General features: G+C 41.4%; 1 protein-coding gene across 2 annotated transcripts in view; it reads right to left on the minus strand.

Annotated features, from left to right (window-relative positions):
- Window positions 1–16,394, minus strand: part of GRK5 (G protein-coupled receptor kinase 5) — a 246,316-nt gene that overhangs the window by 66,085 nt on the left and 163,837 nt on the right. For both annotated transcript variants that reach the window (XM_075000539.1, XM_075000538.1), the window contains one exon: window positions 11,495–11,572. In XM_075000539.1, coding sequence (XP_074856640.1) covers window positions 11,495–11,572 — 78 coding nt within the window. The remainder of the gene's footprint in view (window positions 1–11,494; window positions 11,573–16,394) is intronic.

Raw genomic sequence — 16,394 nt, forward strand, 5'->3', positions numbered from 1 at the left:
TATTATGATATTACAGCAAGATCCCAGAAGGTAATTCCTACAAAACCTTTATGACTATATAAATTTTTAGTATGTTATAACAAAATCATTTTACCAATCATTGTTTCCACTCAAATTTTACATTTACCCCTCTTGTGCATTCTCATTTACCCAAAAAAACACTCCACCATAGAAATTCCTGCATAAGGGCCTGAACTAGGAAACCTCCCTGACCTCTGCATGCTTTTAGATCCAGAGATTCCAGGTTTGGTTCCCATAGAGTCATGCACAACTAATGTTGTTTTAAATGCATATGGAAACTCTCTAATCTGGCACCCTTGGGATCTGATGAGCGCTGGAGGAGAGAATTTGCTGGACTTCAGAAGGTAAATATTGTCTAGCAGGATTACCAAAGCTTCCACTACTTACTGGGCTCTTAGAAGACATTTAGAGGTAAATTACAGCTAAATAACAGCACAGAACAATGAGAGCTAGGACTGGGGCCTGGAAACAAACTTTGTGGGACTATGGGAAACTTGGCCATGCCCATGATAAGTGGTCGTCTGGCTAACTAAAATCATGATGGATTATGGATGTTGACTGATGAGAGAGTGCCACATTGTAGGGATTCAGCCTATAATGGTCCATATGAAGACTTAAACTGCTGTGGACCTTTGATGTTCAGGACAAGATGCCCTGATTAGTGTGTGACCCAACTGTATCAGTCTAGATCATATGTGCTATACAAGCATAGTGGGAAACTTGCTTTAATATCTAGGAAGGCTGCATCACCACTGTGTTACTAAACCATTATCCAATAGCAGGCATAATTGGCCAAACTGCAGCTCCAACAGAGAGTAATTCTAATTGGCCTACTTACATCTGAGCAATGGACTAAACCTGCAACCATTTGCCTAAGGTTCTACTTAGCACCCAAGCCCTGAAACGCCACCCTTTGGCTAAAACTGAATCCAACTCTAACAAAGCCCCAGATTTGCATTTCAAAACCCAAATCCAAATTTACTATTCAAAACCCATCCCTGGCTTTCCCAGTCCCTCCTGACATCCCATGGAAGGAACTGGGAAGATAATCTTCACTTTCCTCCTGAAAATCATGCTGCAGTTGTTACGGGGATGACATTGTTTCTTTCAGAATGAGCTGGGGGTGAGGAAGAGATTCCTACTTACTGGACAAAGTTTATAAAGTTGGTCAGAGCCCTGTGGTGCCCGAGGCTGAAGTAGACAATTTATCAAAAGTAATAATAGCATCCTGTCTGGCAGGGGAACGGGGGAGGTTCACTCTACGTCCTGAAAACATAACTGCCTCTCCTATTACAGCTCACTCATTTCTTACAGCGCTGGTGAGAGAAGGATGCATTACTGCAGCAGAGATTAGTTCAGATAAATATTATTTGTCCAGATATTAGGGATAAAATTCAGCTTTACAAATTGTTGCTGGTTAAACATCCAATACATGAAGATTTAATGCTGACATCCTTGGAAAGCAACACCATCTAACTTCTTGATACACCGCTAGAACTCCATTTCCGTGACACTCATAACCATGGGTAGGTCTATACAGCAAAGTTATTTTAAAATAACAACCATTATTTCCAAATAACTATCCTAGCATTTACACGATGCATCTGCTATTTCAAAATAATTTTGAAATAGTGGTTGGCTTATTTTGAAGTTGATAAGCCTCATTCTATAAAGAACAGCACCTCCTTTGAAACAGCTATTTTGAAAAAGGGGCTGTGTAGACAGGGCATAGAACCTATTTCAAAATAAGCCATAGCGCATCCAACAGTTCTACTTCAAAGTAGGCTTTATTGTGCAACCAGTGTATTTCAAAATAGCTAAGTGCTATTTTAAAATGCATTTTTGGGTGTAGCAGTGTTATTTAAAGTGAAGATTATCTTCCCAGTTCCCTCCATGGGACATCAGGAGGGACTGGGAAAGCCAGGGATGGGTTTTGAATTGTAAATCTGGATTTTGGTTTTGAAATGCACATCTGGGGGGTTTTGTTAGAGTTGGATCCAATTTTAGCCAAAGGTGGCCTTTCAGGGCTTGGGTGCTAAGTAGATACTTAGGCAAATGGTTGCAGTTTTAGTCCATTGCTCAAATATAAGTAGGCCAATTAGAATTTCTCTCCACCAGAGGTGCAGTTTGGCCAGTTATACTTCCAGAATATCTCATTTTGAAATAAGGCTGCTGTGTAGGCATACCATGTGGCTGTGGTCACACTAACCCCTCCTTTCAGAGGGGACATGCTAATGAGCCACTTTGGCAGATGCTAAGGAGGCACTGCCATGAATATGCAGCACCTCGTTAGCATAATGGCAGCCACGCATGCTTCGAAAATGCCAGTTTTAAAACATACAGTGCCCATGTAGTCATGGGACTTTTGAAATGACCCCGATTTTGAAAGCCCCTTCTTCCCATTTGGTTTTGGGAAGTAGGGGCTTTCAAAATCAGGGATGCCATTTCGAAAGGCCCCCGACTACATGGGTGGCGTGCCTTTTGAAACCGGCACTTTCGAATTGCACGCGGCCACCATTATGCTAATGAAGCACTACATATTCATGGATCACCTCATTAGCATCTTTTGAAGTGGCTCATTAATATGCCTCTTCCAAAAGTAGGGGGACAGTATGACCACAGCCTGTGGGTTAACAACCTCTGAAGCCTGTCCAGATCAAATGACTCCTGTTGTGCACATTTTGCTGACATGATTCAGCCGACATGTTTCCATTTTTAAAGGGTCAATCCAGAGTAGTTCTGCCAGATAAATGGCCCGTTCATAAACCAAGTCACCTCAATGACTGTCCTGACCACACATGATAAACCACTGAGAAGTGTCTGCTCAGCAATATACATATGAACCTGAGACTTTAACCCCACTATAAAAGACAAGTCACTTGGCACTGCATTTAAAACGTGCACAGTGCATTTACTGTAGCAGGCCCAACCTTTCAGCCACACGACAGAGTGTTCTACAAGCACAGCCATATGTAAGTCAAATGAACACAGAAAAATGCCCATAGATCTATTCTGGACAGTAGAATACAGCAGACTCCGTATCGTTCTCAAAGGGCTATCCAGCAGTTTGCCATCATTGCGAGAACCAGAAGTCCTAAGTATTTAGTTAGCTAGCATGCGTATTATAAACAGTGGGTAAGGTATTAGGAAACAGAGCTTCAACAAACCGTGGGAAGACATCATTTTTTCCGAGACCACAGCAAAGGAACTCCTCATCAAACCAGTTGCATGGTTTTTTTTTCAGATTCTACTAACTGCTGTGTTATAGCTTGTCTGCTATAATTGAAAGAATGCTTATTAACTATAAAGCCTCATTAGAAAGCACTCATTTGAGTAGCAAGGTCACCCGACTGGTGTTCAGAACCTTTGCCAAAAAGCAGAATGTCCATGAGAAACCCTGGAGAGCTGCATGTACAGAAAGCACACTGTAAAGTTGCTTTCCCAATTTGCTTAGGACCAAGCCACTTGCATTGCCAGGGACATTGATTATGCCATCCCTGGAACAAAAACAATTGCATATTGATTTCTCTGGAGCCTGGATTTATATATAGCTACATACAAGTGGGAGGCTAAAGTTACACCCTCACCACCACACGGCCACCCGCAGTAGTGAAGTCAGTAAAAGGAGGAATGGCAAATTCATTGAGTCAGGGGGTGAAATCCTGGCCTCACTGAAGTCAATGACAAAACTCATTCACTTCACTCGAGTCATGATTTTCACCTAAAATATTTGCCATCCCAAAAGTGTTCTGATCTTTCTAAAAAAGGCTGCTGTGAAGAACATTCTGAGCTGGTAAATATCCATGACCAGTCATGGAGCCCTGCAGCATGTTCACATGCCACATCTCACTACGAACTCCTTCTGTGTCAGCTGAGCTCCTTCCTTGTGTGCCGATGAAAACCGGCTCACGTGCCATTCTTTGCATACATGCCAGGAGTTGCTGACCTCTGAAATATACTGTATGGTATAATGTTGCTCTCTTGTTACTGTTGAGATATATAACTGGAAAGAGAAAGGCCAGGTATACGGCCAGCTGGCTGGATTTGCATGAGAATGCAGCATTCCCAAAAGCAATCCCATAAAGTTCATCTCTCAGAATACTAAGGTTTTCTGTCGACAAAAGAACTGTGTGGATGTGGATGCTCGGGGAGGGGAGGGGGGTTGGGAGAGGGTTTTTCTCGACAGACGGGGCATCCAGAACAATAGGCAGCCTTGTCTGCTGTGCCCGTTTTGTTGAGAGAGCAGCCAGGCAGTCCAGCCACTCTGTCGATAGAGCGGAGCACTCTTCCGATTGGCTTTTGTGTGTAGCCGCATTCTGTCAACAGAAGTTTTGTTGGGAAATCTCTTCCAACAGTGACTTCTGTCGACAAATTGCTGTAGCGTAACAGTAGCCAAGGAGAAGACGACAGATGTATTTAAGAGTGGAAAATAAAATCCTCACTTGCAGGATTACAACAATGGTGTGCAACAAGAAGTTTATTTTACAGCAGTACGTGACTGACACAAGCTCTGGGAACACTAGACTCAACTAGGGGAAGTTTGGCCAGCAGAAGAGGTTAACACACAACTGTAATTTCCTCCCATCCACATAATAAGAAGTAGATATCACTGAAAGAGCCTAATTTAAATGCACAGCACTTCTTAGCTGGTATACAAATGCAAAGCCCGACACTGCTGATCAGCTAATTTCCCTTTCACAAGAGCCCTCCCTTCCTTATCCTATAATTGTTTGTAAAAACAAAGGGCACATTTTTTAAATCAAAATACCAACTGCTCTCCCCTCACTGGAATATGAGGAACTATACCCTTGTCCTATTCACCTCCTGAATAAAAGGGATAAAATGGCAAACATGGCCTTTATTCAGTGCATTTCCTGAAGGAAAGGTGAAGGAATAGGAATTCAGATAAGAAACCAACTGCAGCTACCATTCTGTGGATTCTGTGAAGTATGTTAATGGGAATAACAATGCACATTAGCCATCCCATTCAGTAACATTTTTAGTACCCCAGCTGAGTTCAAACATAAACTGTAATGGCATATGGAGAATGTCTTAAGAGCCATTTCAAATCAATTTGCTTTTATATAGCATCTCTCAGACAAAGTATCTACTTTGCAGAGAGGGAGAGAAAGAGAGATAAAAATAATGAGCTGATAATTTAGTAGAGTTGGGTACAGTGGCTCTCAGACAGCAAGGCAAAAATGATGCACAGAGATGGAATGTAAAGCTCTAATTTAAAAGAAGTATTAATGTAAATACCTTTTTGCCTGCTCTTTATGGGTCAGGGACAGAGGGTTAGTCAGGTACACTAGGAAGCCACACAATGAAGTAAGGCTGCTTTGGGTTTTATGATTACTTTTGGAGACTTTCTATCCATAGATAAGGTGGAACCTGAATCTCAAACATTCCCATTATATGAATGAGTTTATGAAAAGTCAAAATACAACCTGCCAGTGCAAGAAGGAAAATGAGATTTGTGAAAATTCGTATACGTATCCACCCCACTAACTCTTTCAGAAATTTACTTTCCTTTTAGGCTTCTAAGCCGCTTCGGCCTGTGCCCTGTGAACTGGATCCATCTCTCCCATGGCTAGTTTCATCAAACAGGAAGCTGTTGAGTAAAATCAGTTAGGAACCTTTAGAGAAAATATCTTTTGTTGAAAAGAGCCTGTTCAACAAAGTCAAAACTTACAATGGAAATTTACTGGTTTTGACAAAACTTTCAGTAGAAAGGTGGATGAGGTCCATGGTGGATTACTTGTCAAAACCTGAAAGAGAAAGAGAGATCCTGGCTTTGTTCTAATGAGGAAAGAAAGGAAATTCTAAAACCTCAACATTTTTGATGAATAAGAATTCTTGTTTCCAGCCCTTCCTAGAATTTAGTACATTGTTTGTAGAGATTGTTAGAGGAAGCAAAAGTGCCATCCTCCTTCAAACAAGTCCCTAATAAGGAAACTCTTTCAGAGCTAACTTTGAAGATAGTTATTGCCCAGTCTTTAGCTCTTCCCCTTTGGTGAAGGGATCATTGAGAAGCTTGTGCTGAGACAACTTGGAAGCCATCTGGAGTCTTCAGCTTTCCTAATTTTTTTCAGGTGGACACTTTGCCTGGGTGTGGTACTGAGATGGTGCTAATATTGTTGGACATAAATCTCTTCTCAGTGATGGACGGAGGAATTGGCTGTCTCTGTGAGCAGCATTTGATACAGCAGCCCAAGAAATTTTGTTGACTCAACCGTGGTGCCTCACTGGGGGCAAGGATAGAACTCTGAGGTGATTCCATTCTTTCTTCTCTTGTGTACCCCCTAGAGAGGTCTAGGGTAATTGCTCCTCTACTACCACAGAGCTCAGATGGGGCTCCCAAAAAGATTTGTCTGATCTCCTCTTTTGCTCAATGTTCATGTGGAACCACTAGTGAAGACAGCAAATCGGCTCACACGGAGACAGTATGAATATGCAGATGCAGCTCTGTGTCACATTTCTAGAGCTCTACCATTATAGTTAATTCCACAGTCAGAGGATTTGTAAAATCATAAATTTCATGATTTCAGATAGTTAAATCTGAAATTTCACATCTGTAAGAATCCTGGCCCGAAAGGGGATTGATGGGGAGGCTACAATGTGAGGGGGATTGCAGTATTGCCACTCTTACTTCTGCATTGCTGCTGGTAGCGATGTAGCCTTCAGAGCTGGGTGACTGGAGAGAAGTGGCTGCTACCTGAGTGCCCAGCTCTGAAGGCAGTGCCACTGTGAGTAGCAGCACAGAAGAAAGGATGGCATGGTATAGTATTGCTCCCCTTCTGCTTGGAGGTACGGAGCTAGCACAGCCTAGATTTAATTGTCTGGAAACTAGTATTGAATACTCTCACCAGACGGTCTTTTACTCTGGAATTCGGTCGCCCCACTTGTCTGAGGACATAGTGCAAGGTCCATCTCCTTTCAGGCTACGCACTGTGTGTGTCACATGAGGATTTTGGGGCAGTGAGGCAGCGTTCCCTGAAAACTGTGCACTGGAGCGGCTGTTCAGGAGAGATTCAAATGCTGTCCAGCGGATTAGCAGAGCACCCCAAGCGAGGTTTTTTGTTTCTGTTGGTGGTGCACATTCACACATGACATAGTGCACATAAAAATTATTTTGCACATGGATGGATGAGATTAGAGGGAACACTGCAATGAGGTATAGTCTAATTATTTTGAAGAAATGTTTTCTTCTTGTTTTTATGACATCTGCAGCTGAGTGTATTTTAGTGATGACAGTTACGAATATAACAAAATATATCTTCATTCATTATACCTGAACTCACTAATCCTATGTATATTTTGTTCACAAATTTATTTTATTTTTATTTTATGCCAGCTCAGTGCTGTGTTTGAAGGGAAGGGTGCATCTATCCCAGTTAAATTTATACACTATAATGTGCTTTTGTTTCCTTAAAGGAGCACAAACCTTATTATAACTCTGAGTGGCCCTGGTAAGGGCTGGACACTCAGGGCACATGGCCATAGGGAAATTTGGAATTGAGTGTGTGTTGGGATCAACTGGATGATTGCAGCCAAGGTTGGTGGAAGCCAGAGTGGGGTTGTAGACAGGATCCTATGGTTAGGGCTTTTGACACTTGAGACGAGATGGGCATGCTTGTAAGAAATGTTTCATCCAATCTTTTCCATCCATGTGTAGAATAATTTTTCAGGTACACAGATGCATACGCGAATGTGAACCACCAGTAAAAGCAAAAAAAAAACTAGTTGTGGGCATGCTGCTAACCTTCTGGGCAGCATTTGACCCTCTCCTGAGGAGCTGCACAAGCACACAGCTTACAGAGAACACTGCTTGCAAGCTGGCAATGAGCTTCTCATGATATAATAATGATCTGACATTGCATTGTAATGAGCATGGTACAGCTACAAACAACTCAGAAATCTAAATAATAATTAATAACCAGAATATGGGGTCACCATTTTAGTTTGATTTCATTTCTGATCCTGCATTCCAAACAGCTGCAAGAACAAATTTACTCTGGTTTTAAATTAGAACCATCATTCCAAGAAATAAATCAAGAACATCTACAGTTTTCTTCCATCAATCAAGCTTTATGTCAAACTATTTTCATACCAAGATAGTGAGGTTCTTTGAAGTACTGACATAAGCCTGCTTAAGAGAAACATCCATCTGAAAGCAAAAGGTGGTTAAATCTGAGATTACTTGTCTATTTTAATGGGGAGATAACTAAACAGAGAAATGCAAACCCCCTAATGAAAAAGAGCTCTTCTTTGCTTGATTGAATGCTATGCCATTAGGTCATCTGCTGTATACATCAAGGCTATGTCTTCATTGCCTTGTAGTTTGGACGATAGGGATGTGAACAGTAGTGCACATACATCCACTGTAACTCTGCCATAGAGGTACTGCATGTGTGGGGTAAAAAGTGTTCTTAGTTTGTATTAATGAAATACTGTTTGTGGGGCAACATAGACAAGTTCTTATGCGGCTTGAGAAAGGAGGATCTTTGGATTAGTAAATCTACTAGCCAATCTGCAGAGGTAGCACAATTAGGCCTCATCTATATTTATCTGGACAGTCAATCTACTTCAGCTACATGAATAATGTAGCTGACATCAACATGCTTACTGTGGCATCTTGTGTGTGGTAAGATCAATGCGGGCTGCTTTCTCGTCGATGCCAGCTACTCTTCTCATTTTAGTGGAGTACCAGTGTTGACAGGAGTGAGCTCAGAGATCAATTTATTGCATCTTCAGGAGACACAATAAGTCGATGGCTGGTGGATCAATCACTACTGCATCGATCCATCACATAGTGGAGACAAGGCTTCTGTCTAGACGCTGGAAAATATTTCTTCTCCATATGGAGTTGCACTGATGTCATCTCCACAAAAAACAAAATGTCAACTGTAAATTTCTTCCAGGAATAACAAAATGAAGCACTGAGCTTAGTGGAGATACGAATCTCCCAACTCTGGAGACCTGGAGTTAGCTTACAAAAGAAATATTACTTTACATTTCTAGAATGCCTTCTACCTAAGGGTCTTAAAGGAATGAAGCCTCACAACACGGTCAGGTGGGTAAATATTATAACAGGACCCAAGATGGAAAGACCCCAATTCCTGAGTCCCAATACACCTGATAAATCTTGGGTATACCTTAATTTAATAAAGCTTTTACATAGTCCCACATGAGATTCTCACAAGCACATCTGGGAAATGTGAGCTGGACGAAATTACTTTAAGGTGATTACACAGTGGTTGAAAGACTGTACTCTGAGGGCTCGTCTGCACCAGCCCCCTCCTTCGAAGGCAGCATGCTAATCACCCTTATTGGAGAATAGCAATGAGGTGCTGTGCTGCATATGCAGCACCTCATTAGCAGAATTCCCACCACGCAAACTTCAAAGTTGCTAACTTCGAAGTGGCAGCAAGCAGGGTAGCTGTGGGCACTTCACGGTACTCACGCAACTTTGAAGTTCCCTTACTCCCAAAACGTTTTTGATGAAAAAGAAATGAATTTGCTCTGAGAGGTGGTTACCACACAGGGACTGTAGCTCCATCTACACAGCAGCCAGAGGCGTGATGGCAGCGCATGTTGACAAACCCAACCTCACCCTGGCTGAGCTAACACAAATAATAATAGCAGGGAAACCACAGCAAAAGAGGCAGAAACATGGACTGCACGTGCCTGCCAAGGACTACGGATGTGCACTCAAGCAGCAAGCCAGTTTTGACGAGGCCTCGCTGCTGTTTTAATTCAAATTAGATCAAAACTAGCCTGGGCACATCCACAAATGTGGTAGTCGCTGATGATTGTAATGGAAAAATACACTAGGATTTCTGTTAGTCAGAAGTGAGAAGGATTGGTGCAATCTGAGATATTCTGCCACAGCACAGATGAGGAGAGATGAGAAAAGAGCGGCAAAAACTGCCCTGCACCACTCCAATAGCTACCAGCATCTGCCCCTTCTGTGAGAAGACATGCAGCTCCAGAATCGGGCTTGTCAGCCATCAATGGACTCACAAATGGGAGGGTGACAGGAAGACGTCCTACTCATTATCGAGTGACTGCCAAGAAGAAGATGAATTGTCAGAGATAGGTTGGGAAACTGCACAATTGCTGGTTGTGCTTAACTCAAGCCAGTGAGCATTGACCCTCTCTTGCTTTGATAAAATGTCACTAACATTCCAGCCAACATTCACTTCTCCACTTGGAAGAAAAACAAAAGAGGTGTTTCTGGGGCAAGAGGCACACGGTGGACTTTAAATATTCAATCTTTGTGCTTCATCAACAGATACTTTACGCTAAATTGTCACCTTGGAAAAATAAAACCTAGTGGTAAACTTAGGGTCTATAATAAACAGGTAGCAGCAGTTCATACCAGAAGCATCTCTTTCTTATATATATATATATATATATAAGACTAATCAAAAGAGAATTTATGGTACACAAACTTCATCATAGGAAAATGACTGACTGGTTTTAAAAAAAAAAGAGCCTGCCTTGTTCCTCCACCTTCAAAACATATTGTATCATTTAAACATTTTAAAAGGTATTTACTACAAAATGTAATATGTTATACACATTCCTCCTGTAAAATCACCTAACATGTAGTTGTGGGACTCATTTACTCTTAGGAAACTTTAAGCAGTGCAAGCCTACAATAATGCATGTATTTCCAGCTCATTGTTTGTTGCTTACTGGCAGAGACATCTACAGAAGGTTAAATGTGGTCAGCAAATGAACAAAAACCAAAAAAAAAGAACCAATCCCAGCTGCAACCTGCCCAGAATTCTTGCAGAAGGCTTGTGGTCCAGTTTGTAATGCCACCCAGTGGATACAATGTTCACATGAGCTTTTCTCCAGGAATACTGAAGATTTAATAGCAAGGATTTGATCGGAAGAAAACATGATTTCTGGGAATGAAGCTGTCCTTAAGAAAGCAGCCGAAAAATACTGTTCCAGGCTTTCGGAGACACACAGCTCCATAAAGCATTTAAAAGGGATAGCAACACAACATTAAGGAGTCTATTTCACCAAGCAATATATACCAATTGCCACTAAAAAGCCACCAGTTACCCACACTTTACCACATAATCATGCCTGGGATGCAATTATTTCCCCCTTTGATTGGGATAGGAAACAACTGTGGAATCTGTTGGCACATGCTGGCTTCTTAATGGAGGCCACTGTGTAAGGTTTCATACCACATATGTATATCTTCTGCATTAAAGGAAGAGACCAGAGAAACCCTTTTAGGCATTAGTGGATACATAAGGCCCTTAAAAAGTTCATTATCTTTCAGAGTGAACCTATTTATACCTGTCTGTTTACTTAACAGATTAAGTTTTGTTCCCTGGAGGATATTACTACTAAATTGCACACCATTGGTTTAAGAGCTTGTTTCAGCTTCTGCGTAGCCCAGGAGTACCCATAATTTCTTCAGTGATATTATCATTTGGCAGCCCCTTACCTCTGGGGTGAGGTATTTCATCATGATTTCCTTCCCTTTCTCTCCCAGTTTTTCATCTGGAGCAATTTCATACTCTGCCTGGAAAAGAAATAAAGAAACCATCATTATTTGTACTCATATTTTCATCATTCTAACTTAATTGCGGAGACCGCCTTGATTGAACATTCCACTTGAATAATTTGGAAGGCAAATGTAATCTTCTGATGGAGGAAAACATGTACCATTGATCTAATTGAAAAGCAAAACACTGGAGTCAAGATGTTTTGACCAGCCCCTCTTTGACTAGGCCACATAAGTAAATTTCATTGATGTATACTTTATAGATTTGCCAAGCCCCAATGTTTTGAAAATGTTTCTGATAATTAAGGACCCCTCACACGGAACTTTATTTGTTTTCTCTCACATAGATGTAGGGAAGTGGAAATGAATTTTTCCAAAGTATCAAGAAGGATTATTTGTTTGAGTAATTTCTTGTCACAGCAAAAACTCCTTTCCTTCAACGTAAGGAAAGTTCTCAACAGGCAGGGGCTTTTGGAAGCTTGGATCCTCCTCTGGATTTTAGTTTTTTTAACCCTCAGTACTCACCAACACTCATTTCTGAATCTCTTCTCCCTCGGCAGAGAATTTGCCAATCACTTTTAGTGCTTTTTGATGCAACCTCTTGAAAAATGGTAATCTCAAAAACCTGAGCTATTTCAGGGCTTAGAAAAATAAAAGGGACTAAATGTACAGTGATGTTTAATGCACAGTTGAATCTTGTTCGATTTCTATTGTGCATTATAAAAGAGATGCGGACAACGTGTAAGCTTTTTAAAATATTCTGATGATTCTGCATATTGTGCTAGCACTAATCTGTTGTAAATTTTAGGATTAACATTATCCAGGAAACAAAATATTACTTTGGCATCACTGAGACATTAATCATTTTCTTTAATATTCTTCAGCCACGCAAGTCATTAAAAGACACAGAAAAAACTCACTTACAGCTAGAAACCCCAAACAAGGCAATAACTAAGTGATAATGACATATTCTTAGAGACATTCTAATTTGTCATTGCCTGGGGAACAAGATTTTAGTCTTAAGCTCAAAAGGGATTTCCAGACAAAAAGTGAGTCTAACTTTTTTATGAAGGCTCCTATTAGACAAAGGATCCCAATTAAGTAAGTTAGTCCTATACAAGCTCAAAAATAAAAAAGAAGGAAGTATAGGACAACATATGATAGATCAATCTGTACTGGCACTTGGAGCAATGAACTTCAGAACTGTTGCCCACTTTAGGACATACACATTGTCCTCACTTTGATACAATAAGTGAAAAGGAAGGCTGTAATACAAACCCTAGCTAAACAGACCAATGATCAACATGAAAACTATGAAAGTAATAATAATGCTTTTATCCATGTGTCCAGTCAATGCTGATTGGGCCACTGTACTTTGAACTTAAGGCTGAGTATTTACAGAGATATTGGGAGTTGGAAGACACATAAACCTGTAGGGGAACGCTTTAACCTCCCTGGACATTCATTAATGGATTTAAAAGGAGCCATTCTTCTAAAAAGGGATTTTACCACCGAATCACAGAGGGAGACATCTTCATTGGAATTAATTTGCAAATTTGAGCATTTAAAGTAGGCCTTAACAGAGATCTCAATTATTTTATGCATTACAAGAGTAATTTCCCCACCTTTGATATTCGCAGGAATAGCACCCATCCTACTTAATTTGCTTCATCTATTGGTCCTAGTAGTGACAGGTCACCCCTTTACTTCCCTCCTTCCCCCTCAGCCCCTGTTATATAAACCCTGGATTCTAATGGTCTACTCCAATAATCTGAGGAAGCGGGTCTTACCCATGAAAGTTCACAATCTAATACAGTAAACCCTCGATTTAATGGACTAATAGGTGGAAGGGGTGTCTGTTAATGCCAAAAGTCTGTTATATCTGAATGGTTATACTGTATGATGATGCACTGACCTTCCCAGCCCACTGCTCACTCCTGTCCTCTGCTCCCCCTTCCTTTCCCCCCTCCTGCCCCATTCTTCCCCTCACACCTCCATCTCCCTCTCCCAATTATCAGGAGAAGAGCTGAATCCTGGCCTGGCTCCTTCCCCCTCCTGCAGTTCTCAGAACTGTGGGTCCTCCATCCCCTGACTCCAAGCCATCTGCGCACAGGTAGAGAATGGCTCCCCCAGCCTGCCCGTGAGCAGCTGCCTCTGACACCATGGCTGCTGCTCAGCGCCATGGCAGACAGCAGTGGCTGGGCATCAACATGCTCCACACGCACAAGGCTGTGGGAGGAGAGCTCCTGCGCCCTGTCACAGCCCCCCTCCCCAGCTCCTCTGGCCCTGGTGGCCCCAGCCACTGAGCTAACCCGGGCAGCCCCAGCCATTCCAGCAGCTTCTCCAGGCATGCCAGTGGCTCTAGTGAATCTCCAGTATTCATTTATGGGGGGGCAGAGAGGCTGGCAGACAGTGTCCATTATTTCCTAAGTCCGTTATATCAGGGTCCATTAAATCATGGGTTACCGTACATTTGTGCATCTTTAAGGTGCTACAGGACTATTTGTTATTTGTGAAGTTACAGACTCACACAGCTACCCCTCTGAGACTATTCACATGGCAGACTGTTCAAACAATCCGATTTAGTTTGGTAAATGGTAATGACCACAAAGAAAACAGTACTGCTGATGAGAAATAGACTGATAGTTAAAATCCACAAGTACTGTACTTTCTTCTTAGCAACCAAGTTGGGGATGAATCGATTATGTTCTCATAAAACTTAATAGAAGGTTTTTTTTAAAATCTTTCATTCAATTTCCTGTCCATTTAGATGGTATCTGACTACAGGCCATTTCTGTTCTTGAAAGCATGAACACTCCAGAGTGTTTATAGCACCTTAATGGCATTTTTTTTCTCCCAGAATCTGTGCTGGAGGATAAAACAAACAGCCAAAAGAAAACTGCAATTTAAAGAAGGTCAGTTAAGTTGCATTTTATCTGGCCACTTACAGTTTGTGATAACTTCAAAGACAGGCTCGGGCCTTTTTTTAATTTAAAGTAAGATTTAAATTCAAAATATCTTTCAAGAAGAGAAAATATTTGTATTTAAATTAACTCTCTGTGCAAAAGACTGTCAAACACAAAGCCAGAAGATATTAATTACATTTCAGTGGCAAAGGCTTTGGGAGGTTAACTAAGCCCTGAGTTCAGCACAACTCAGAAATCAGCTAATACTTATCATACATTGTTCCCTCTGCAGCTTTGGGATCTATATATTTTGTCATGTGAGAGGTTTAGCAAACAGATCCTTCACACGATTTTAGCAGAACTGCATTCATATCAAATGTAGTCACATAGTCTGAATTATTATGACATTTGCTTTAATAGAACAGATATCAGGCATTCAGGTGGTGCTCTCAAAGTATGCATCATATATTGCGACTGGTTGGCAAATATTACAGCTCTCTAGTGGATGTAATTAGACTTGGCTACATGCATGACTGTTTTGTTTTATGGCTTAACGAGGGTAACTAGAGATTTATTCATTACAAGTGGAAGAAGCCTGAGTTTCTATAACAGATCACATTCAAACCCCAATGCCATATATATTTAATTTATTTTAAGATGTTACTGTCTGTTCATAGCTATGGATTGATGTCAGAGTGTACCAGGGGATTTTTATGAGTCCTAGATGCCTTAAGGTAAGCTCAGCATTGACTAAAAGTATCTGTTGGGGCCGTGTGTAAACCGCTACCTCCTCAAGACAAAAGCCAACCTCAAACAGCTATGATTCTCTCTCTTCATAGTGTGGTCATTTTCCACAACTTATTGCAATATTTATTGCAATTAGCAATGAAGCCCTCCTCCACCCCACCCTTTGAGAAAGCTACAACTAACGCAAAACACAGAAATTGGTCTACTTAGCAGCACAGGCTGCCGCAAATACATCACCTCAGGGCTTTACTTTCTAAACTAGCTCCTGATTAACTGGACTCTAGTTGTCAGTCGCTGTTCTGATATTCAAAGTCCACCATGCGATTGTCTCTAGCTGCCAGGAGAATGACTCTCTCTTTGCACTCTTGATATCCCATTCCAGTCACCACAACAGTAAAACTGCTGAGCAGTAGGCAAAGCACAGTGAAGGCGGAACTTTTAGGGAGCAGGACACATGCTATGGAACTCGCTCCTGCATGAGACAGAACGACCATGGTCCTCATCACATACAGAATTAAGTACAGTCAGTTACACATGCAAACTCCACACTGAGCTTACTTCTCCGACAGCTGGGAACTATGAATGAAAGTCTTCCTTAGTCATTTCTATTGTAAGTTCCCAGGAGGTTCTCAGATACATGACATTGAAGGGGACAGGAGACTGAAGTTCTGAAATAGCTTATGAATCCTAACATTGGTGAGCATAACAAAGATTCACCTTTAGCTCAAACATTAGAAGCTGGCTTTTGATTTCTGGACGACGATCCTGAGTTTTATCTCCAGCATCACTTGCATGCTATTCAGCTCTCCATAGGCACCTGTGCATATTCTGCACAGATTATTGCAATAGGAAGCATTTTACAAATACAGACAGATTAAGCAAGAGGCTCAAAGTCCCTGAAAGCTTGTTGCAGAGACGGAAGAGTAGTCAGGTCTGCTAACTCACAATATTGTACTTTAATCACAAGACCCTCCTTTCTTCCTCAGCAGTACAATTCACAGGAATAGCATTATTAGTTATAATTGCAACCTACGGTGCTTTAGCATTCATTGAAGTCCACTAGTGGACTTTTACTGCAGCCAGTAGTGTTGGCATGGGCCAATTACTCCACAACACATTGGTGAGCATTAGAAATCATACCGTATGGTGCAACATGAAGACATACCTGTATCTTATTGCAGTGTTTC

The sequence above is a fragment of the Carettochelys insculpta genome, chromosome 7, assembly GCF_033958435.1.
Source record: "Carettochelys insculpta isolate YL-2023 chromosome 7, ASM3395843v1, whole genome shotgun sequence".
Taxonomy (NCBI): domain Eukaryota; kingdom Metazoa; phylum Chordata; order Testudines; family Carettochelyidae; genus Carettochelys; species Carettochelys insculpta.